Raw genomic sequence first — 26,399 nt, 5'->3', positions numbered from 1 at the left:
CACACACACACACACACACACACACACACACACACACACATGCAAGTTACATAATTGTGTCAGAGAAATGTAAACGTGTATCCACATCATGTAAAATGCTGAATGATACCTCATTTAAGAGCTCTTAGGTCCAGACAGTGTACGCAGAGTTCTGCAAATATCGATATCAAATATTGAAAGTGGGGTTGAGGCTGGGGTGTGGGTTAAAACTTGGGGTTGGGAGGGGGCTTGTGGACTTGGGTGTGAGGACTTAGGGCTGGGAGTGAGGAGGGGTTGAGGACTTGAAGAAGAATGGGGGCCTTGAAGTCACATCTTCCATTACATGGAATTTCTGTGGGTCCATGCCATTATGCTGTCAAGGGACATTCCCAGCAAACTCCCTAAATATTCCACAATCTATGGGGAACAAATTCCCTTACAACAACCCAGTGGAACCAGGTTGTCGACTAATAAATTATATATATATATATATATATATATATATATATATATATATATATACATATATGTATATATATATTTTAAAATACAATTATTCTTGTTTTAAAAAAAAAAAAAAAAATTTATAATAATAAAAATATATAATTAGCTTCACAGTTGAGAAGATTCATAATAAGATGATGAGCACATTCACATCATTTTTATGTATTTAAAACAACAGTTTTGTTTAAGAAAGGGTTACTTATCAACCAAATTTACACTTACATTGTACTCGACTAAATCAAACTTTCCAAATTCAAAGGGACAAACTGGTGGCATGTCCCTCTTCGTATTGTCAAATAGAGCGGAGACAATGGGCGGACACTCCAACCTTGGGGAACATAGGCAGCGAGCTAGAAGGGTCCGGGAGCATCTGAAACTGGTGACAAAACACCAAACTCCAACCTCCTCTATAAGTACGTGTCTAATCCACTTGGGGGAAGGAGGAGTAGTGATATTGATGTTCAGCGCATCTAATTACCCTGCATGCGTGAAGTGAAAAGCGGGGTTAAACAATCGGTGGTGTACGTACATATGTATGTATGTGTCTGTATTTTGTTAAGAGCGTATATCAAAAACCATTTAACAGAGGAAATTTAAACTTTACCACATATTGCATGAGCATTAGATATCATGCGTATTACTTTGATGATGCACACCCCCTCAGAACTTACATGGTGAATTAAACAAAGCCCAACACAGTACTAGTATAAGAGTAAGCCTGGTGTTGGCTTCGCGGTTAGGGTGGCTGGCTTGAGATCTTAGGGTCCTGAGCTCGAGCCATATTTACTGCTGCATTAACACCAGGTGGGATTGAATCAGCCTGCCATCCTTCCGAGGTCGGTGAAATGAGTACCAGTGTACTGGTATTGGGGCACAGCATCAGCAGCATAGTTGCGTCCCAACAAAATTATAGTCACCTGGCAGCCAAGCTGCCATACACAAGAAGAAGAAGAATAATAAGAAGAGTGAAATGTTTTCCTAACCTCTCTCTCTATGCATCAGTCAATTGATTGTATTTTGTCCGTGTACTTTCCAAAATATGGGGAAACTGTCTGTACATTATGTACAAATTTTTCGGAGAATTTTTGACCTCCCCCTCCCCATTCTAACCAAGGACTTACCTCTTCCCTCCTCAACCTTTACACCTATTTTCTCCCAAACTCCTTTATCACTTCTCTCTACATTCCTCCCACGCTCATACCCTTGGTTCTCTTCATACCCTTCTCTCTTCTCTTACTTTCCTCAATGAGACTGTCCCTCACCTCCACACTGTGCGTATATAATAAACAGATCACCCTATTGCTGTTTCAAGTGTATCCTCAAGATTTCATTAATTCAATATCTCTCTAACTATGTTCATCATCTTTGAAAGCAAAATATTTATAGCAGATTGCAGTTAAACTTGTATAATGTGGTTGTTCAAGTATTCTGCCATCTATATGCAACTTAATTCCTATTCACAAAACATTTTTAAAAAGCAAACTTCTGCCTTTGTCAGTCAGTCTTCGGTTGCAAAAAAATCCACCATCTCGCATGCACAAGTCATCAGCACCACCATCGTGTCTGTATCGAGCTCCACCATGAAGCTTCCACCAACAAAAGTGTACCGGGGTAATTCTGAAGTTGTGTATGTTTGACTTCCTGATTATCCTTCAATGTTGGATTGGAAAATTTCATACTCCTCCAAGTTCAGCGTGACTATTGATTTGTAACTTTGAGCAAAGCAACTCGTGGGTAGAAAATCTATAAGAAAATGACTCGCCCTGCCTGCGAATCACCAGGATGACAGTTTATAGCTGGGTCGAAATATGAACCCAGGATGGACGGCTCAAAGGCGTGTGTGCACACCTCGAGGCCATGGGGCGAGTTTTTTGATTTCCTGAACATGTAATGAAAAATAAAAACGTTGGCATCTATTGGGCCATCGTGACTTCACATGTGTCGGCGTTTTCTTGTAATGTCTGTATAAAAAGGGAACATCTTTCTTGAAGGCCTGTGTGGGTTGAACATAATACCAGACATGCCCTTTGTGGACTGAAAGGAGAAAAAAAAATTAACGAATAATTAAATAATTCTACATGTCGTAAAATGAATAGATGATTAAATTTTTACGAATGATTTTAAATCAAGCATTCCATATAATATACATGCCTGGTGTTGGCTTAATGGTTAGGGTGGTGAGCTTGGGATCCTGGGGTCCTGAGCTCAAACCCTGCTCAGCTGTTCAATTAATACCAGGGGGGTTAACTCCACCCGTCATCCTTCCGAGGTTGGCAAAATGAGTGCCAGCATGCTGGTACACTGTGTCGGAGTGGTGACCCGTCCAGGATTGTACCCAATAGCCAAGGAGACTGCTGAGGCAGCACCAACACTCTGCACAGAGTATGGTCCCAATTGATGGATGGATGGATTCCATATAAAACTGCATAGATCAACATGATTTTGTCATGGCATCAACAAGAAATAAAACCTTTTAAAATGTCCAATTCAGAGACACCAAAGTGGAAATCAAGCAATTTACAGAGGTCTGGAAAGTCCTCTTAAATGGTGCTTTATGAACAGGGTAATTGATTTTATCAGTTGAGGCTTATTAAAATAATCTATCAATAAAATTCAAGTCATCCAGGATGCCGACCTGAAAGTTTATGGTTTGGATGGATGTGGATCGTCAGGGCACAACGACATCGATACTGTGCATGTAGTAAGCATGAAACGGGTTGCGTGGTTATCGAGATGACTATTCAAAGGAAGCTTCCATCAGTCCATGTCATTGTGTACATATAAAGAAATAAAGGAAAACAAACAAATACATGAATGATGGTTTCTTACCAACGCCGATCCTCTTCTGGATCTGGATCCTTGCCTCGGATTCCATTGAACAGATGTCATCTTTCATCCCATCTGCAGGCAGGTATGGACAATAAAATAACAGGTATGTGAACAATCTGGCATCTTTTAAGATATTACATTTGTGTATGAATTACAGGTGTAAGGGACATGCTCATCATACAACATGACCGATGAATACAAAGGTCGGATAGTGAAACTTATTTTTGCAGTGGAGGCCGTACATCGAGAGGACAGTGGATTGAGAACATCAAGCTCGAAACGTCCAGGTAAAGGAATATAAAAAAGTACGTTTCAAGTGCTCGCGTATTATTAAGCCTTGAGTGTATTCCAAGGCAATCACTTACCTGGAGTAGCAGTTGCCGAATCAACGGATGAAATATTCTCAGCAGAGTGAAAATGTGGAGAGCACTCATCCTTTTGTCCATATTGGCCTTGGCATCGTCAGGTGTTGCTTGCACATAACCTTAATGGAGCTAGCATTTTATGTTGAGGTTTATTATATTTTCTAAAACTTTTCAGCTCAAAAAGCACATTCTGTTCAGGTTTGAAAAGGTATTTTTGAAACAACTAATCACAGTTTCAAGGACATAAGGCTTTCAGAAATTCACCTTGCGTCCACTTTCATGTTTGAAATCTTTTGAGTAGCACTAAAAACTATTCGCCTTTCACTTCCATACCTTATCTGCTAATGCTTTGTTGAAGAGACCTGCCCATACCAAAATGGCTCTTATCAAATGACCTCGTTGAGTGTGTGGACGGTCAGCCTGTCTATCTCACTAGCACATGTGGCAGGGAATATGGATAACTGCCCTTCTTTTAAATACACACACGCAATTGCAAACTTTAGCCTTCTTCCACTATTTCCACCTACTATGTATATATATATATATATATATATATATATATATATATATATATATATATATATATATATATATATATATATATATATATATATATATATATATATATATATATATATATGTTTTATTACTAATAACACATACAGTGTTTAGATGACATTGCTGTTAATGACAGCATTTCCTATCCTCATAAAAACTCTATTGAAAAGTTTTCTGTGTATGCTTTATGAACTTCGAGAAATATAACTATTAGTAACAGTGTGACCACTCCTTGGCTTTTTTCACAATATCTTGGCTATTCGTTGTTCACCTTGGCATCTTGGTTTTCTAGAGGTTTTCTTGGCGTATAGGTTTTCTATTATCATCGCTTTTCCGAAACCTTGTGAATTCTTGGTTTTTTTCATTGGCTCACCTTGGTATTTATGAAAATGAGGAGTGGTCACACTGATTAGCAAAGGGTTGTTCTCTTAACAGATGTTCAAATTGCCATTATTGCAGTCTACACAAGCTTGGAAAGTGACATCAAATGGTTCGGTATAGATAGGTGTGATGAGGTCATGATAAGTATACCGGAATGGTATCTGGGTCCAAATCTGGCTGAAGGCAGCAGAATTACGATTTTGATTCGAAGTTTCTGGAAGTGAGCCTTAGTGCGAGAAATATTCCAACGTCATTTTTCCCAGAAAAGTCAAAAAGTTTCGTTCGTTCATTAACAATCCTCAGGGAAGGAAGACTTTTTTTTTCTCCAGCTGCTGTTAGTCCACTTTTTGAAGTAGAGTTGAAAATGCCCTCAGGGCTACTTTGTATTTGCACTAAAGTGCTGCTTCCAAAAAGACACTGCTGCCCACATATTCCTTTCTACTTACAAAGTCGGAAAAATTGCTGATCATCATCTTCTGGAAATTATTGCAATATTACATATGAACTAAAAAATAATTCAGGCTTTGGATCAACAAGTGAGTTGGTGTGAGCTTGTTAGAATGTCGCTGCTTGTATTTAATCCTCCCCCTATAGGATAAACAGAGGTTTAAACATGTTGAGTACCTGATATTTGATGAGTATGCCTGGTGTTGGCTTAATGGTTAGGGTGGTGAGCTTGGGATCTGAGGGTTCTGAGTTCAAACCTTGCTCAGTTGTTGAATTTATACCAGGTGGGGTTAACTTGACCTGTCATCCTTCTGAGGTCGGCAAAATGAGTGCCAGCATGCTGGTATCCTGTGTTGGAGTGGCGACCCGTCTAGGATTGTGCCCAATTGCCAAGGAGACTGCTTAAGCAGCACCAATGCTCTGCACAGAGTATGGTCCCAATAGATGGATGGATGGATTTGATGAGTGTCCTTGACCTACTTTTTTCAGATTATATAAAAAAACACCCTTTTCATCATAACTTGAATATTTTTTTATGGATGAATTGTAGATGTGGACGCATATTCTTAATTTACACTCTATCCCTAAATGTTGATGGTCAAGGTCATATGGTGGTCCAAAAATATTATGGCCATCATTGGATCATGGGCGCTATGGCAGATTTACCCTTGGTGATCGGTTTATGATCGCAGATGCCTAATTAGGGTGCCAAGCTTTTCAGGCTGGGTAACCCATTGTTTTTTGTACACCAGCCAATTCTATTCCATCTCCAGGCACTGCATGATGTCATCGCCGGGAGCCTAAGGCACCCCATTGATGATGCGAGCCGGAAAGGCATACTCAGTTTTCACTCCATTTGCATACCTGCCAACCTTTTTGGAATGAAAATCGGTAGATTTTTGCACGACGCAGGGGCATGCCCCCCTGGGAATTTTTTGGGAAAAAAAATTTTTTTTTTCATTAAGGGCGTGCGACAGCGTTCGCGTTTTTCACGCGTTTGTTCGTTTTAATGTGAGTGGCAATATCTCCGTAGCCGCGGTGAGACAGATATATCAGTTCTGCACAGCTCACAGAACGCGTGCTTCGTACCTTTCTACGATGCCTTGATCCACGAATTTTCTTTTGTCCACTCGTCCTTGAAAATATTGTCGTACCGCAAAGGTGGCTGATTCTTTTCAGGCGTGTCCATTGTGATTGTTGTGAAAGCATCCGCGCGAAAAATGGCTTTGTTGATGTTCACTCGACCGTGCGACGCTAGCGACACCAGGCGGTTACGCGCGTCTGCTATCACTAAACTAAGGGCGGATAATCAGATTTAACGATAGCAGAGGCGTGTAACGGTGAAGACGCGCGCATAGACGACGGAAAAACGTAAACTGCAAGGTACAGTATCGTATTCTGTAACTCGGATAAAAAAAAAATTTCCCTGAATTTTAAAAACCGTTGAATTAAGCATGTAAAATCCGTAGCCGGTAGATAGCCTCGAAAATCGGTAGTCTACCGGCTAAATCAGTAGGGTTGGCAGTATGCATTTGTATTTTGTTGTGCACTGTTCCTTTCCAATTACATGTACAGGTGATGTATGACGTCATTGCTGGGTGCCAAAGAAAGGGAGTACTCAGTTTTTACTCTGTTTGTTGTACATCGCTATTCCCCAATTCCATATCCAGGCGATGTATGACGTCATCGCCGGATGCCGAAGGAAGGGAGTACTCAGATTTTCTTAATTTTATTTCTTGTTTGTTTGTTTGTCTGGGCGATCTCTCAGCCATCCTTTGATCTCAGAAGCTAAAATTTTGGGACAAAGTGAAGATGTGCTTTCGCAAAAATGTATTTTTTTGATGAATCAATTAATTAATTTCTTAATTGTTATCGATTTATTAATTACTTATTTATTTATTTATCATCCTGGCAATATCTAAGGCACCATTTGAGCTTGGAAGCTGATATTTGGACATGACAGTGACCAAGAAATTTGGCTCTAAAGAGTACTTTTGATTTATTTATTCATCAATTAATCGATTCATTATTTTCTTTCTTGCTTGTCTGGACGATATCTCAGCCATCCTTTGAGCTCGGAAGCAGAAATTTAGGGACAAAAGTGAAGATGTGCTTTGGCAAAAATGCTATTTTTCATTTTTTGATGAATCAATTAATTACTTAATTATTATCGATTTATTAATTACTTATATTTGTCATTCTTGCAATATCTCAGGCACCTTTTGAGCTAGTAAGCTCATATTTGGACACGACAGTGACCAAGTGATTTGGCTATAAAGGGTCTTTTAGATTTATTGATTAATCGATTTATTATTTAATTTTTCGATTAATTTCTGAAGTTGCAGATTTGGATGAAAGAGTGGTGGTTTAGGTTTGCTATTAGTCAATTGATTCAGAAATTAACTAACTTACAATTTTTGTTTATTTACGAATAATTACGCAATTAATCAATCAATTGTTGTACGCCACTCCCTCCCAATTCCGTCTCCATGTGCTGCATGATGGCATCGCCGGGCCCTGAATGCACCCCAGCAATGTTGCGTCTTTCAGGATATGTTATTTATTTATTTGGCGTGGGGCAGTGTACAGTACTTTGAATGTAGCTCCACTTGTCTTCTGGTTTTTTTCTGCATTACTAGAATTTTCTAGTGGTATCCCCAGCAAGACAATTGTTGCTGGCCGGACAGACGGGCGCAGGCAGGCAGGGATGGATGCAGGCAATGATGGATGGATGTACACAGGGACGGACGGACACAAGCACAATGATACCGAACTCCTTTTATATTAGAGATTATTATTCAGCCGGCATTTTTCGGGTTTATTCCCTTTTAAATTAATTTTCTCTGCAACCACTTGTCAGATTGATACAAACTTTTCATTATAGGAGTGACTACTCATGCATACTATTAAAATCATAAATATGATGTCATAGGTCATGTGGTATGGCAGCCATGTTGGGAAAACGGAAAAACTTTGGACCTCTGTATCTCCAAAACTGCTGCATGGAATAAAAATTGAAACTTGGCACATGTGAAGTACTCCCCATGGGGAATAGACGTTATTAACCACGACATCATCGGTGAAGTGGTATCCCAACCAAAATTGGACATGTAGACTGCTACAGCCGATCAGTGAAAATAATTGAGAATCATCTTGGGATAAATGGATTGAAAGAAAAAACTGATGATGTCACCTGTCACGTGCGTCGGCAGCCATATTTTTTGAAAAAAAAAACCTTTAAATTTCCTCTTCTCCGAAACGGCTAAACAGATCAAGGTGAACGAAACTTTACAGGTATGATCGCCGATAGATGAGGAACAAAAAGTTTCCCACATATGATATCATAGGTCACATGGTTTGTCGAATATGATTTTTTTTGTAGAATAAACCTTTTTCTACAAAACAGCTTGGCAGATCGAGGGGAAACTTCACACACATGTATGTTCCCCATGCCTTGGGGATACCAGGGTGTTCACAAATAATTAATAGGTCACATGACCTGGCAGCCATATTGGATTGAATGAAAATATTAAAAAAGTTATTTCTTTTGAACCGCTTCATCGATCGATGTGAAACTTCACAATTATGATCTATTAGTCATGGGGAATATATATATATATATATATATATATATATATATATATATATATATATATATATATACATATATATATATATATATATATATACATACATACATATACATTTTAATTTCATATGTATATTTTAATTTCAATCTGATCAGATGCATGGTCCTGCAGCCAGAATTATTGAATTCCTTGAATCTGGGTGATTTTTTTATTTTTATTTTTGAATAAAGCTCACTTGACTGCACATGGATGGGTTTGAGGTTATAGGAGTTGCAGCTGAAATCTGAGCCCGGATTGCATTAAGCATTCTGAAGGAAAGATTTGAGGATTTACTTAAATATTTCCTAAAGATCCCCCATAAGGACATCCTTAATTTAAGGATAACTGCATATTGGAACATTCGTCAAGTTTTTCCTTAAAACCTTCCGTAAACTAAAGGGAGCACCCCACATTCCAACACCCCCCCCCCCACCCATTATTACTTCGTTTTCAGGATATTTTAGATACCAATTCAATTGATACTGATGATGACCCCAGAAAAAAGGGTCACCTGAGTACATAATAAGTCGATTGAACGTGGCATGTTATTCGGTTCATCACTCGTCAATTCCAAGTTGTAGAGAGGTGTAAGGGGCCTTGTTCAACTCGGGGGAGTCCCGGTTTACCATGTGGACCCAGGTCTTAAACAAAAAGGGGGATTCTAAACAATTTTACACTATTTACAGTTATCGTGTTGTAATTCAACATAAAAGTACTTCAACAACACACACCATACAACTATTCAATGTATTGTCTCCATTGTGCTTGAGAAAAGGCTCCACTTGTGCATCTGTCTCTTCCTGAAGCCAGTTTATAGATCGCTTTGCCGCCATCCTGCTTTCGGATTACCTCTTCTTATCTCTATTCTCATTGGTTGCCGAGCATATAACAATGGCTCTGAAGGATTTCCTCAAACCTTCGGGAAATCCTTTCTTGAGGATTTCCAAAGGGTTATTTATGCAACAGCCTTCAAGAAAATCCTTCGCTAAGGAATCAGAATGTATCTTCAGGGGAATATTTCTTTAAGGATGGGATAATTTTATGCATGCAGGCCCGAATCCTATCCAGGTTCATCCTCATGATTCCATCTTTGCTTTCTGCTTATTCGGGTTCCTTCTGATGACCCCAATGCAGTACCTATTTGGTCTTCCATTTGATTTGAATTTTTTAAAGTCCCATTCTGAAAATTCCATTGAATAAAGAAGACGTCAGATCAAACTGGGGTTGTATTTCCTCTCCCCACCCCCACCAGCTGTTAGGAAGGAAGCAGCACGCACCATTTTTAAAGTCTTTGGTCTGACTTGGCTGGGATTCGAACCGACCTCTCAGAATCAGAGCGGACTTTTTTTTAAATTATGCCACCAAGTCTTGTTGTAAAACCTCAATATTTTTAACCCTGCATTGTTAATGCCAAAGTGAAGACAGACGAGTTTCCACACATTAATTCGACCTCACTTTAGCGTTAAAAGGGTAAATCACATCTGTTCAAGAGACAATGAAATGCACAGCATGGAAGTGTTCGTTAACATGCGGTGAATATATAAACAGCCAACAAGATGCCTCACTCATGCCAGACATTGGCAAAACCATGTATGAAAATTTGGAAAGATGTCAGTAATTTTGATAATTGTGTGAAACCCATATGTGGTGTTCATTATAATCAGAACGGCTTGCAGAATGAAGGTACTAGTGGCAGAAACACCTTCAGCTTTACATAAAGCAAGCCATCGAAATTTGATGACATGACCTTTAAAAGAATGCACTGATAACTAAAGGACACTGCACTGCAGTTGACATAAGAGCCAGTCAGAGTAATCACTGAATCAGTAAACTCTGTTATGGCATCTATGTGTATATATAATGGAGCAAATGTTTGTTTGTCCACTCAATACCCATTGGTTGGACAGCTGGCCTAATGCCATCCCCAATTGTAATCAGAAGAAAAAAACCAATACGTCCACCATTTTGGTGCTCTGGTAAGTCTAAGACATCTTAGGAAGTGTCAAATTCATAATCGCCACCCCCTTCCTACAAGTTTTCCATTTAGTGTAAAATATCCGAAGCGACTAATAAAAACATCATCAAATATCGAAGGGTTGGAGCCGATCGGCATCATGGGCCTTGTCGTACATGAGCTAAAGCACTTACCACTACCATCTTGAGTTTGTATTCAAACGTAGTTTGTATTTAGTGATTATGCTCTGAGTTTGTATACAAACGTAGTTTGTATTTAGTGATTATGCTCTGAGTTTGTATTCAAACGTAGTTTGTATTTAGTGATTATGCTCTGAGTTTGTATACAAACGTAGTTTGTATTTAGTGATTATGCTCTGAGTTTGTATACAAACGTAGTTTGTATTTAGTGATTATGCTCTGAGTTTGTATACAAACGTAGTTTGTATTTAGTGATTATGCTCTGTGTGGAACACAAAAATAACATGCTAGACTACTTGCTGTAAGCTTCATGTCTGAAAGTAGGTAAATCCAAGATGGTGTCCAGGAAGTGCAAAAAATTCTTGGTAAGTGCTTTTGATCAAACTACAGGCTACAATTTTACATGGAATCTTTTCAAACATGACGCAGGGGTTTGTTTTAACTAATGGAACATTTCTGTTTGTTTTCTATCTCGGTTTGATGTCAGTATCAAAGCTGACGATGAAAGGGCGACAACGATCATGGAAAGCCGAACAAGCACACTGCTGGTTGTTACGTTTTAACTGATCGACATAAAATTTGTGGGATTACTCAGGTAAATGAGAGAAAAGACCCACAATGGTGCCCGATTATGTCAGTTGACCTTGTTCTTTCAAATTTGAAAAACAATAAGCTCGGTATGCACTTGACCAGTCATGAATATGTCAATGAATGTATGTTTAGCAGCCCACCCCATCTCAGTTTTGAATAGAAGTCAGGCATGGATTCTGATGAAGAACTTCCATCCAAGACACCTCGTACTCCCTCCGCTGAATGGAAGGCAAGCATAATATGTTCACGTGAAGCTCCCAATGCAGAACTAGTAAGTCCAAGAAACCTCTCATCATGGACACACTGCTTGAAGTGCCTTTGAACCGATCCTGCAATTATCATCTGATGATACCCTTCCTAAGATATGTTATCACAGGGACTGTCGGAACACAAGCATGCACAAAAAGGCACTCAACTGTATTAGAGCTGCAGGTGCTTCACGTGATTTGATCAGTCAGGAGCAGAGAAAGTCTTTGAGAGATCCAGTTGCGAGTAGTTCTCATGTGTATGAGAACGTCTGATATTTTTGTGATAAGAGTAGCAAGTACATCAGAAAGTCACATTCCAGGGAGCCTCTTATCCAGTCCCAAGAACTCCATTCAGATGATAATATCAAACAAGTGGCTACACTGAAGAAGGATGAAAAAGTATTGGCCATTGCATCTCATCACCACAAAATGTGTTACCGTGCTTACACTGGAGATTACATTAGGTCTGAAAGTAGTGTGTAAAATTTAGATGAGGCAAGGTCTTCAGGCCTCTCTTGGGGGTTGCATAAGTGAAAAGACAAATCAAGAATCTTATTCATAGGAAACTAGAAGAAGAATTTAAAGATAGCCTGGATATTCCAAAATGAATTTGGAAAACTTCTTGTTGTACCTGACAATCTGTCCGTGACGCAACTGGCTGTAGAGCACATGACAATCAAGCGGGAGTTGCAGACTTACAAGCAAAATGGTACTTATTGGACACAGCTTGTATGAACTTAAGTGAGGACATAAGGCACTACAAACACAAGCTAAACATGGTGGGCCACCACATCCTGATGAGCTAGACAATGACTATACACTACCGGTCCAAAGTTTTCGAACACCCCCATTTTTCTAGTTTTTATTGAAATTTAAGCAGTTTAATTATTCAATGTACTCTGAAATTAAAGCATAGAACAAACAAACAATTGCAGATAAAAAAGAAATCATGGAATCATTTTGTTGAACAAAATTTAATCTAAATTTTTGACTCATCAAAGTCGCCACCTTTTGCAGACATAACAGCTGAACATACTCGTGGCATTCTTTCTACAATAGAAATCAAATATTGTTCTGAAAGTTCTTCCCAACACTGTTGCAGAAGTTCCCACAAATGTGTTGCACTTGTAGGTTGCTTTGCTTTCACCCTTCTGTCCAGTTCATCCCAAACCAGCTCGATGTGGTTTAAGTCTGGAGACTGTACTGGCCATTCCATGATTTGAAGCCGACCGTCTTGTTCTTTTCTTCTAAGGTAGTTCTGACATAGCCTGGCGGTATGTTTTGGGTCGTTATCTTGCTGTAGGATGAACCCCTGACCAACTAGGTGGAGACCAGAGGGTATTGCATGGCACTGCAAAATTCTGTGGCAGCCCTTGTGGTTCAGGGTGCCAGTCACTCTGTGCAAGTCGCCGACTCTGGATCCAGCAAAAGAGCCCCAGATCATCACGCTTCCTCCTCCATGTTTGGTAGTTGGTGTCACACACTGAGGAACCATCCTTTCGCCGACTCGATGGCACACAAAAACCCTGCATGATGAACTGAAGATTTCAAATTTTGATTCATCGGTCCAGAAGACCTTCTTCCAGTTTTCAGTAGTCCACTGGCGGTGCTTCATGGCCCAGGCAAGCCTCTTTTTCTTATTTTGTCATCTTAGCAATGAGTTTCTTACTGTCACTCGACCTGTCAAACCTGCAGCTCGAAGTCTTCTCTTTACAGTTGAAACTGAGACTTCCTTACTCTGACCAGTGTTAAGCTGTGCTTGAAGCTGCTGTCTTGTGAGCTGCCTATCACACAAGCTGTTGACTCTCAGAAACTTGCCTTCTGAGTGTTGTGGCTTTAAGTCTGCCAGACCTCTTCCTGTCAGAGTTTCCTCCAGTTTCCAAGTGCCTTTTGATGGTGTGGGAAACTGTACTCACTGACACCTTGGCTTCTTTGCAATTTCTATAAAGGAAAGACCAACACTTTTAAGGGTTATAATGGTCTGTCTGTCTTCCTTTGCTAATTGTCTTTTTCTCACCATTATGATAGTAATATACTACTTCCTGCAGTGCAATATTGTCCAAATAATGCTTCAGAGGATGTAGCAACACAGTCTGTTCCAACACTGTTTTTATGCAGACAGAGGGTTTGTAACTAATCAACAAAAGTTGGGACACCTCGAGGAATTGTTTGCATCGACTTTCAATGCTTAATTTACTTCCATTGCTGCAGAACAACTGCAGTTGCTAACCCATTACTTGTTCCCTGAAAAGGGCCATTTTTAAAAACTCTGAAATTTACATTATTTTTCAGTTTTTGGTAACCTGAACTTTATTTTTAATGTCTGGTAGTTTACCGCTTAGCTTTGTACTATTTCAGGTTATTCACTGGACTTGAACTGATTAAATTTCAGTAAAAACTGGAAAAATGGGGGTGTTCTAAAACCTTTGACCTGTATGTCTGTATATGTATATGTAGTATATGCCTCTGCCATCCTCTCTCACAATATTCTTGAAGACTCTTCTGTCAGGTTACGCAGAAAAGACTCACACATCCAGAATAAACCAGCTCGTTCATTCTCTTGGCCAAGATTACATACAGTATATGCAGTTAGTGTTGGGAAGTATAAACCTGCTAAACACAAAACAAATCAAGATGATCATATGTCCAACGATGAAAACACCGCCGATGATTGTTCGTAGGGCTCTGGGGAATTTTGCCAAGACTGTTTGATCCCAGAGATAATAACATGGAAATGTTCTGAAGTCGTCAACAAGCTACCTGATGGAGAGTGTCTTGCAGAGGGACAACATCTAAGCTATAAATTTGCAACAACATTGAGGACAATCACTTTGAAGAGCAAAATCAAAATGATACATGTATGTGTGATGATATAACTAGTTTGAACAAATTGTGGAAAGAACTGTGAAGGAATTGCAAAGGGTGTTGCAGATAAATACACAATGAAATTGATATCCGTTTAGACATCGAATATGGAAACTGCATTATCTGTTCGCTTTATTCACAGAATTGTGAAATTGTAGTTTTAATTACATATATGGATGGGCCTTTCATCTTCACATGCTTTGTAATTCCAAAGATACACCAGAATGCCAAGTATGTGTACATGTATATAATTGAGCAATTACCTTACAACAGTCTCATTTTATGACTTTCACGAGGAGACAAGTGCCATATAACTCGAAGGTTATCTCTTATATTAGCATTGGACCATCCCCACCTCCACTCCTCTGTTCCCCCTTTGTGTGGCTGCTGCTTGCTCAAATTAAAAAAAAAACTTTCCACCATTTAACTGCCATCTTGGATTGTGTCATCTATCCCACTACAGTGTTTTTCTAATTCTGCAGAAATAACTGGGAAAAATGGTAAGAAATGGTGACCAATATTTTGATAACTGGAGTTAACCAATTTAAATGGCCACCATCTTGGATTTGGTCATGTGACCTCAAAATAAAACTTGTGACAGTTCACTATTATACATCCGTCCAACAACTGTGCCAATTTTTAAACCGATCGGTAATAATTTGGGACTTGTAATAAAGTCCAAAACAACAGTAATAAATACTTTCCCTTGAATTTCACTGTTGTTTTGGACACCATTTTGAATTTACCCACATTTAGACACTAAGCTACAATTCTGACTTGTCTTTCATGTTTTTATAACCAAAAGATATAATGCGTTCTAAAAAAAAACATCATTATGTTTGGCCCCTCAAAATGGTAGCAACAAGTAAAATTTCAGGTCCAAGCTCATGAACTATTGTGAAGGTGACAGTATGTTTCGGCCTTCGGCTTCAGGCCACTGGTGTCAGCTTATGGCCCAGTGCAATTGGAATTATCTGAGCTTATATAATCATGATGTGTTGTGTATATATATATATATATATATATATACACCAGGCATATATATATATATATATATATATATATATATATATATATATATATATATATATATATATATATATATATATATATATATATATATATATATATATATATATATATTTATATTTATATTTATATATATATATATATATATATATATATATATATATATATATATATATATATATACACCAGGCATATATATATATATATATATATATATGCCTGGTGTTGGCGCAGTGGTTAGGGCAGCGGCTTGGGATCCAAGAGGTCCTGAGTTCAAGCCCCGTTGGGCCACTGAATTAATACACCAGGGGGTTGACTCAGCCTGTCATCCTTCCGAGGTCGGCGAAATGAGTACCAGTATACTGGGCCGGTGTATACCCCGGTTAAAATAGGTGTACCATATCCCTGTGTCGTAAGAGGCAACCAGGGTTGCGTCAGGAAGGGCATCCGGCGTAAAACATGTGCCAAATCACTATGCGGATCATACGGATGATCCGCTGTGGCGACCCCTAACGGGAGCAGCTGAAAGAAGAAGAAGAAGAAGATATATATATATATATATATATATATATATATATATATATATATATATATATATATATATATATATATATATATATATATATATATACACACATAAGCAGAAGGCATGTTTTTACTTTATGCACGTAACCCGGGTTATTTTTATTTTTGGGAGCAATCGAGGGGAGCGGGCTGTTGCCTATATAATGTCCAAATAAAGGGATGTGTCAGAAGAACATGTTGAATGCTTGGAACAAGATCGCCCGAAGGTCAGCTGTTGTCTATACACTGTACAAATGAAGGAATGCATCAGAAGATGTTCAGTACACTGAAGAAAAAGTCCTGAGAAGGATGTGTATAGTACTTACAGGTCGGGCTTTTTGCCCCACATTCCTTGCCAAGAATGTCACGCCCCATGTTACTCTACTTACTCAACTTATGTTTCAAAATAAGTAAGGAAATAAATAAATTTTTAGGCTCATGATAATTATGGGAATTAAATCTTTCCTTCATCTCATGAATAGCTCATATCACTGACGTTTTGGACCATCAAAGTAAAATCAAAGGTGACCCTTACTCTTTCACAGCTGCTGTTCGGAATTTTGAAGGCGGAATTTAAGAGGATCGAGGAAGTTTCACAATGATGAAGGTCAAAGTCCAATTCTTTTGAAAAATACCAAAGGAACTGATGACCATAAGTGAAAGGAGATCAAATAGAGCAAATGCAGATCTATGTTCCTTGTAAAGGGAGAAATCTTCCACAATGCAACAGCCTGCTTCATTATCATAGGAATGGATTAAGTGAATTCCAAATGCTAGCATCCTTTAACGACAGCAGAGCTCATCAAATTCGTCTTTCTCAGTCGGTTTATTCAGACATACCAGTCTATAATTTCCTGGCCTTGAACAAAGCTGAGGTGATGTTGTTTCTCAGATTCCATGACAAATCCCCTTTGCAATCCGTTTCGCAACAGATGTTGGCGACATACAACAGGAAACAACCAAGATGCCTGATGATAAGATATCCAGAGTCCCTTCATAAAAACATCAATTCTACCCTTAAGTGGTTGATGTTAAATAAGTGGTACAGTCTTTCCACAACCTTTATGTGGAAAGGAAGGAGGACTAAAATGAGTTTGCTTTTCGTTATTTGCCGATATTATTGATGCTTCTGCACCCCTCAAAGTGAAGGGTGAGTGTGTCAATTGTCCCATCTGATGAGCTTCCAAAAGTTTGTTTTTTTATGGTTGGGTTCTCCCATCTGAGCACCTGCTTCATAACACTCTGACCCCAGGTAGAAATCTCACCGATGGTGTTGATTTGTTCATTGTTTAGTCATGCAAAAATACACAATGCCATCTAAAATCTTTGTCCAATGTGCAATATATGTACAAGCTCAACGATGAGCCTAAGATCAGGCAGATATTGTCAAAAGAAAATAAATATTACACAACACACGTGTTTAAACATCGTGCTCCAAAAACTGTATTCAAACTCTCCAATACCATCCTTTAATTGTTTTGAGTCTCACTTTGAACAATGTCTGTGAACCAATGATGGATAGGTTGCCACTTCGAAGGAATTTGGTGAGGGTGTCTGCATACAATGACCTACTCTTTTCAAAACGTGCAGTGTAGTTTTTAACGAACAAAGAGTTTATTTACACCAAAAAGATTTTAAGATAACGTGAGACAAAGAACCCAAATCAATTAATTATCTAACTCTAAACCCCATAGTGTTTGGAAACCGTGTCGACTACGTCACCACCTACATCACCCCCATTGGACGCCGCCATTTTTGTCCATATTGCATTCTGGATTTATTCGTCAAAATAAAGGAAAAACAATTCATTTTCATTGATTGATATCTTTTGTCGACTCTAAGCCAATATAGACAACTGGGACAACAAACCGGAGATAAAAAACTAGTTTGCGTTTAATTCACGCATTTGCCCCAATCGATTTGCAGCAAACACAAATATATTTTTTTCGCCTCGTTTTTGGATATTTTTAGTCAATTTTTGGTGTTTCAGTGCTATTTAAAAATGATATTTTCCCAAAAATAGCAAAAAGATAGGTTTCCTTTCCTATTTTTTACTATTTTGGAGATTTCGGTGGTTTCAGTGCTATGTTTTTCACTTTCCCCCTCCATCTTTTATTTATTTATTTATTTATTTTGTAGCTATTTTTTTCCATACTTTGTTGTTTTATACCAAATTGGTTGCTCTTTTTTCACTACTTTCCTGGACTTTGTTTCACACCAAATCGGTTGATCTTTGTTCACTATTTTCCTAGACTTTGTTTTCACTGTTTTCCCAGACTTTGTTTTACATCAGATTTGCTGCTATTTTTTAAACTATTTGATTTGTTCAAACTGCCTATTTTAAATATACTTTTCTCCTATTGATTTCCTACTTTTTTTGTTCGAAACTGGCTATTTAAAATCTTTTTCACCGATTTTTTTTCTTTTTGTTCAAAAACTGGCTATTTAAAATATATTTTTCACCTTTTTTTTCCTCCTATTTTTTCCCACAAAACTCACGATTTAAAATATATTTTTTCATATGGAAAAAATTTGGAAAAAAAAATTGTGTATTTTTTTTTTCCTGCCTTTTCTCCTATTTTTCCCCTTTTGTTTATTTTGATGATGTTGGAAGTGATAACGGAAACTAATGAGGTTATATCGCATTTGCTATTCATTGACCTATTTTACTTTACTTTATTTCACATATGAACCCCATCATGTATGCATGCACACGACGGGCCGGACAGTGACGTTATAAAGATATATTGCAGCGGGGCCACATTCATACTTTGTGCCATTTCCACGTTCAAACAGCGTGCCATTAACCAACAAACACATCACCGCAGACCCTCACTATGTTCACCACGATGCTACAACCCTCACCATAATCCCCACAATAATCTACACCCGACCTCTTCACCACAAACGACACAACCACTTCAACCTCATCCCCACAATTGCTTCAACCACTCCCAACACTTCGTCGACCTTTCCACTAACACCACAATGTTTGCCCCACCTCACTATAAGTACTGCAACTGCCGTCAGCTGCCTGAACACTCACGATAGTCATTTGAGATGCTGGCGAATGGGGGACATTGCGGGTGCCTGTGAGTCAGAACATTTTGGTTTGTAGCTTAAAGTGCAAGTGTGCAATGGGACTCATTCGGCGATGACTTGGAAGCCCTGGAGCTCCATTAAATAACAGCGTCCAAGTGGAGTCCAAAGCACGTTCATGGCCGGAGAGCGCTCATGAAAACCCACGCCCCATATAAGTCATGGAGCTCCGTTACATGGCTGAGCCTGGGAGCAATTGAGGCCATTTTAAGATCCTGAGTCTGGCGGGGCAGGGCTACTTCTCGGGGTGGCTTCTGCATGCCAACGGGGATGCTCGGAAATATCTACAGGGTCTTTTGATCCAATTTTTGGCTCCTCCTTTGCCCGGGCTCAATTAAAAATAACAGCAAAGAGTGAATCAAGGTCTTTTCCGAGCTGAGCATCAGACTCACCAAACGAGAGCTGAGCAGAGCCTCATCATTGCGAGCTGAGAGGGCAGCACAAGTTGCCATGAATGAGCCAGGCGAGCAGTACTGAGTCGCTGCTGAGGAGTTGCCGGGTCATCGCTGGGTCATCACCGGGTCCCAGGCACTCGGTTCACACTGTGTTCCGCAGCAATAATCATTAAATTACACTTACAGACTCTCTTACACATCCTGTTAAGCGATCTTCTCATGCATCTCTCTCCCATCTATTGTCTCGCCTTCTGTGTCTCGCCTCGCATCACTGAAAAAGCATTACAGATTCACACTCCTTCACACTTCCTCTTTTGCACCTCATCTGCACCTCCCACTCACACACTGTAGACACCCCTGTTTTCTTCCCTCCTCCCCCTTCCTAAGCGCTTGGATTTCATAGTTCCATTGACTGTGCCAGGTACCAAGAGGTCGTTTCCACCTCAACTGCTTCTCCTCTTTCTGGACTTTTAATTTCCTCGGGTGTGTGTTTGCTGCTGCCTGGAATGTGTGATATAATTTTAGATTGTAGAAGTTTTACATAGGTTTGGCTCTGCTCTGTGTCTTCTTTTTGTACATAATTGCATTCCTTTCACCACACCCACAAATCTTTGCTTTCCCTGCTGTACATAGTTGTGAATAAAACCTTTTATTGTACCACATGACCTTTCCACACCCTTGCATATAAATAAATTGCTTATAAATGTACCGATCTGTCCGTGTTTGTCTTTTCTCCATTGGTCCAGCATGGTCTGCACATTAGTTTACCTGGGAATTTTTCCCTGTTCATTTTGCTCTTGTTAGGCACCGCACACTCACTGTATCGCTTGGCAGTAATCTGGGTGTGCGCTGAGGGTAAGAGACCCCAATTGGTACGCCATCCACAGGTAAGGTACCACACTGAAGTTGTGTAACCATGCCCAGATTGGTAGTGCCAATCGGAGTTCATAGTTGTTTAGCAACCTGCCGGTGTGCAGAGTTATCTGTGCTCAGCGGCCTCAGAACTGGGAATCTGAGAGAGACCCTGAGTGCTTCCCCTCGTAGTGAGCCTCGAACCCCGATTCTGCAACAATATATATATATATATATATATATATATATATATATATATATATATATATATATATATATATATATATATATATATATATATATATATATATATATTTAATGTCGTTCTCCGATCTGAGACCCGGTACCATCAATAAATGTCAATAAACATCAAGGTGTTATTATGCCTTGCAAACAAACATCACAAGAGAACTTTTTTTTGATCAAATGTAATTGAACAAATTTTGTTTTTTATGCAATGACCAAACATAAGCAAACAATCAAAATTATTGACCATCCTTTTTGGGTTAAATGCCCACTGCCCAAATGGTTAAATGCCCAAATTGTTTTGGGTCAAAGACGTAAAATCGATCAAATTCTTCTGACAGTGTACCTCTGAGCTCACTGATCTTGTCATCCCATTCAAACTCCACAACTTTCCAAACCAAATATTCTCTGGCTTTTGTGTTTCAAGCCTGTGAGCTCAATCAGGATATGGTTAAATATAGTAATGCCCAGAGAGGATTTCTGTGACCGAAAAAAAACAAAAAAAAAACAACAAGAACAACAGAGAATCACTTAAATCTCTTCATGCAAAGGTGGAGTGGACTAGTTTTGGAGAGACGCTCACTTATCGTTGTTTTAACTGAGTGCCAACAAGGAGTCTCTGTCATTATCATTGAGAGAAAAATTATCGAAGAAAGTTTCAGAGCAATGTTTTGCCAATTTTGACACTAAATGATTGTAGTAATTATCTGAAATTATTGCGATATTAAATGGCTTTGATTATTATTAATAATTTTACTGAAACGAGTGACAACAGATGTTTTTTCTTTAATTATAAAAGGTAAAATATTCTTGTCAAGAAACGGTACAAAATTTCTGGTTCAAGACTCCTTTTTAAAACGTTTACATGACAATCTCAATGCTTCGTAAGAGTGTTATTCGGGGTGTTTCAAAAGTAACAGTGCACTGAACAAAATACTTGTGTTTCAAGTGTTTGTTAAACTTAACATTAAAATGTGTGCTTGTTTACCTGCAGGTATCATTGACTCGCTCAAGTGAGATACCCATCAGGTGAGAGACAAGTGAAATTCTGCTAGATGGTGCAACTGCACACACAGCACATGCAAGCATGCATGCAGTCAGTACTCAGTCCAGTTTTTGAAGACCACATCATTTCTCATGATTTATAACCACCCCATTCTCCTGACTTAACACCTCCACACTTTTATCTGTGGGGAAATCTGAAAAACATGGTCTATGAAAACGATCCTCATATGAAAGAAGAGCTGAAGGCTAATATTTCAGAGGCTGTCTGTGACATCCAGGCTGAAGAACTGCAGAAAATGTTACAAAACACGTGTAGATGCGTTCTACTTTGCCAACAAATGAATGAGTCGCACATTCAGCAATTGCTACAATGCCTTCAGAAAGTATTCACACCCCCTTGGTTTTTTCACATTTTGTGTTACGCATTAAAAATGGATTAAATATAACTTTTTTTGTCACCGATCTACACAAAATACACCATCATGTCAAAGTAGAAATTATTTTTGAGAATTTTTGGAGTCCACCTGTGGCCAATTCAATGGAATGGACTTGATTTAGAAAGAAACACCATGAAGTCCAAGCAACTGTCTGTGGAACTCTGAGATAGAATTGTGAGGAGGCATAGATCTGGGGAAGGGTATGAAATAATTTCTAGTGTTGAAAGTTCCCAAGAGCACAGTGAGTTTCATCATTAGGAAATGGAAAGAATATGGAACTATCCACACTCTTCCTGGAGCTGGCTGTCCGACCAAAGTGAGCAACTGGGCAAGAAGGACCTTGATCAGAGAGGTGACCAAGAACCCAATGACCACTCTGACAGAACTACAGAGTTCCTTTGCTGAGTTGGGAGAACCTGCCCGAAGGACAACACTCTGCAGCACTTCACAAATCTAGGTGTTATGGGAGATAGACCAGATGGAAGCCACTCAAGAGAAAAAGACAGATGACAGCAAGCCTGGAGTTTGAAAAAAGACACGGGAAAGACTCTGAGAGCATGAGGCAAAAGATTCTGTGGGCTGATGAGACGAAAATTGAACTCTTTGGCCTGAATGCAAAGGGCTACGTCTGGCGGAAACAAAGCACAGCTCATCACCCATCTAACACCATTGATACCGTGAAGGATGGTGTGGCAGCATCGTGCTAAGGGGATGCTTTTCAGTGGCAGGGACTGGGAGACATGCAAGGATAGAGGGAACAATGAATGGAAACAAATACAAGTAAATCCTCGAGGAGAACCTGCTTCAGAGTGTAAAACACCTTCAACTGCGGTGAAGATTTACATTCCAACAGGGCAATGACCCAAAGCATACAGCCAAAGCAACACTGGAACGGCTTCAGAACAAGAAAGTGAAAGTCCTTGAGAGGACCAGCCAAAGCCCAGACTTGTAGCCCATTGATAATCTGTTGAAAGACTTGAAGATTGCTGTTTTCACTCCTGTTTGCCAGTCTGTCTGTCTTTCTGTTTGTCTGTCTGTCTGTTTCTCTGTCTATGTGTGAGCAGGATATCTCAAAAATTTGTGGACCGATTCAGACAGAACTTGGTGGACACGTTGGGTGTGTGACAAGGAATAATTGATTCGATTTTAGTGAAGATCCAGATCCGGATCCGGATGCGATATTTTTTTAATTTTTCTAAATGATTCTTCACAATTGAGAGATCAGTCGGGGTTCGGATGCAAATCCAGCCTATCAGAAGCAAAACGTGAACTGTTCAGCCTGGTGGAGTTGTGCGCTCTACCGAGTGTGGTTCTAGTTATTGTTTGTGTTACGTGAACATTAAATTATTATTTTGTGAGATAAGTCACGAATCATTACTTCGTGAAAGTAATCATTTATTTGTTGACTCATTCCAGAATGTGTTTGTGGGGTTGGGGAAGGTAAGCAATAATCAGTAAATTAATATATTAATATTGAGAAAAGAATAAGGAAAGGGTGTGGGGGGGGTGGGGGTGATAGTAAAGAGAAGGAACGGTAGGGGGAATGTGATAAGAGTGGGGAAAAGTGCTCATGGAGGTTGTGAAGATGTCGAAGTAAAGAAAGACAGGAGATTTGTGGTACAAGGAATAGGGGAGGGGAGGGTGAAGGGGTGGGGGTGGGACCAAATTACACCCTTTACATCCATAAGAAAAAAACTAGATAACCCCAAACATAGTGTAATTTCATAGGATATTTCCTGTACGATATATCCAAAGCTGAGTGATAAATTTGAAATTTGTGGATACAAGGACATCAAAATAAACGTTAAAAAGGAGGTGGAGAGGGTAGAAGTGAGATGGGGGTTTGGGGGAGTGGGAGAAGATGTTTTTACAAGTGATTCTTCATTTTGTCTCAAGAATTATTTTGTGGATGTGTGTGTGTGTGTGTGTGTGTGTGTGTGTGTGTGTGTGTGTGTGTGTGTGTGTGTGTGTGTGTGTGTGTGTGTGTGTGTGTGTGTGTGTGTGTGTGTGTGTGTGTGTGAACACTGGCACTGACATCCAATGGGAGGAGCTGAATTTAAAGTATATTTAAAATATAAATAAAAACGGAATACAGGACTATTTTTGCCATAAAATCACGACCGGTTTTTTTTTCTTTTTGGCCTTGGAGTATAACCATAACAAGCGAGAGAAAAATAACTCCTGTTAAATAAACCAGAGATAAAACGACATAAAGCATCAGGGCCAAGGATAGTTACATGAGGTAAGCTGTTGCGGGGGAACCTGATCCATCCATCCATCCATTGGGACCATACTCTGTGCAGAGTCTCCTTGGTCTCCTAAGCAGTCTCCTTGGCTATTGGGCACAATCTTGGACGGGTCGCCACTCCGACGCAGGATACCAGCAAGCTGGCACTCATTTTGTCGACCTCAGAAGGATGACAGGCAAAGTCAACCCCACCTGGTATTAATTCAACAGCCGAGTGGGATTTGAACTCAGGATCCTAGGATCCCAAGCCCACCACCGTAACCATTAAGCCAACACCAAGCATAACCTGATCCTCCATAGGAAAAAAAAAAGAAGCAGGTTCTCAATAATCCGTTAAACAGGTAACATATCATTACAAAACATATTGTACCCTTTCCATAAGGATACATTCAAGTCATGAGAATTAAATACATCAGAGTCGTTTTGTCCATCATAACAGCTGAGGATAAGCCTTAATACTTGGAATATCTTGTATCAATAGTGGTACAAGAGATGGTGTTTGTGCTCAATATAAAAAGGCCAGACTCATTTAAAAACTGTTCTGGTTAGCTTCGCTACCAGATCATGGCCTGGTAGGATGGCCGACAAGCATGCACTCTCACCTCAAAGCTGTCTAGTCTGGGTTTGAATCCAAAACCAGCTATAAACTGTCATCCCAGTGTTTCACAGGCACAGTGATTTATCAATGTGTGTGTGTGTGTGTGTGTGTGTGTGTGTGTGTGTGTGTGTGTGTGTGTGTGTGTGTGTGTGTGTGTGTGTGTGTGTGTGTGTGTGTGTGTGTGTGTGTGTTGTCACTCAGATGGACATTCAACTGGGCATCCCATCTGCTGGCATTAGTTAGGAGATGTTAAAAAAATCCCATGGTGTCCTTTGGGAAGAGTTGGCAAGCTTTTGCCGGCACCATGAACAAATTCTAAATTCCTTCCCTAACCTACAGAGCATTGTAGCAGCAGAATAGCCACACCACCCCCCAACCAATTATGCTACCCGAACAAAAAAGAAGAAGACTACTAGACCCACCAGAAACTGACTGCAGTGGCAACCTTCTTCCAAGCAGCGTGCAATTGTCACACTTCGAGTTATAGATTGAATTAGAGCAGGGATTTGATATCAAGGCAGAAATATTTGTTCCTCCAGATACATATATTCTCAAAAAATCATTCATTCTGACCAAATAATTGAGTTGGCCTGTAAGACATTCCCATCCGAGCACTTCGCTCACTTTTAAAATCCAATTGCTATGTTGACTTGTCCCATAGTCTCCTAAATGTCCTTTTTGCCTCTGCTACCAAAGGTGTTGGCAGTGGAGGTTATGTTTTCACCCCTGTTTGTCTGTGACTGTGAACAGGACATCTCAAAAGGTTGCGGACGAATTTGGATGAAATTTGGTGGACAGTTTAGTAGTGTGACAAGAATGGTAGTGTAATTCTATTTTGGTGAAGATCCGAATCCGGATTAATCTGGTAAATGTACAAGCTGCTTGAAGAGCCCAGAAAAATTGTTTGCAAAGAACATATTATGTGAAAACTGGAACAAAATTAAGTTCTGTGAAAATGGAGAGAAATATTTGAATATATGTTGTGGGTGTTATTGCATGCTGTGCGAGTTGGATGGAGGATGTTATGTTGAAGAAGGGAGGATCGGGGGACAGCCTCGTCGATGGATACCTGCCAGACAGGTGCTTTAAGTGGCATAAAATTGCAATGGCATAAGTTATGAGTTGGAATTTCTGTGTTCTTCTTCTTATGTTTTTTTCTTTGCGTTCTGCAAAACTTCACCTTCCTCCAAAAATATTTGTTCACCACAGCATAGTCTAACCAGAAGATAAAATTAGAGGTACCAGCTGCCCGGTCTATCGTCCTGACATACCGAGCCATTCACTGCTCCGACCCACATGCCATTTGTGCAAGGTGCCCCTGCTCCCTCAGCTGCTATTCCTCCACCTTCCCAAAAACTATGGATCTCTTAATATTC

At 39.5% G+C, this 26,399-nt stretch overlaps 1 protein-coding gene across 10 annotated transcripts in view; it reads right to left on the bottom strand.

Annotated features, from left to right (window-relative positions):
- The window catches only part of LOC147029651 (zinc finger E-box-binding homeobox 2-like), a 313,528-nt gene that overhangs the window by 75,303 nt on the left and 211,826 nt on the right, over positions 1–26,399 (bottom strand). For 9 of the 10 annotated variants that reach the window (XR_015056001.1, XR_015056000.1, XM_085872853.1 and 6 more), the window contains 2 exons: positions 24,415–24,585; positions 3,313–3,384 (listed from right to left, as the gene is read on the bottom strand). Coding sequence is in view for 8 of the 10 variants with exons in the window: in XM_085872853.1 (XP_085728979.1) it covers positions 3,313–3,384; positions 24,415–24,585 (243 nt within the window). In the remaining 2 variants the exon portion in view is untranslated. The remainder of the gene's footprint in view (positions 1–3,312; positions 3,385–24,414; positions 24,586–26,399) is intronic. The other variant, XM_085872856.1, reaches the window with a different exon arrangement.

This window comes from Eptatretus burgeri, chromosome 3 (assembly GCF_056783735.1).
Source record: "Eptatretus burgeri isolate ZD-2024b chromosome 3, Ebu_testis_v1, whole genome shotgun sequence".
Taxonomy (NCBI): domain Eukaryota; kingdom Metazoa; phylum Chordata; class Myxini; order Myxiniformes; family Myxinidae; genus Eptatretus; species Eptatretus burgeri.
This window is presented reverse-complemented; position numbering and strand designations above follow the sequence as displayed.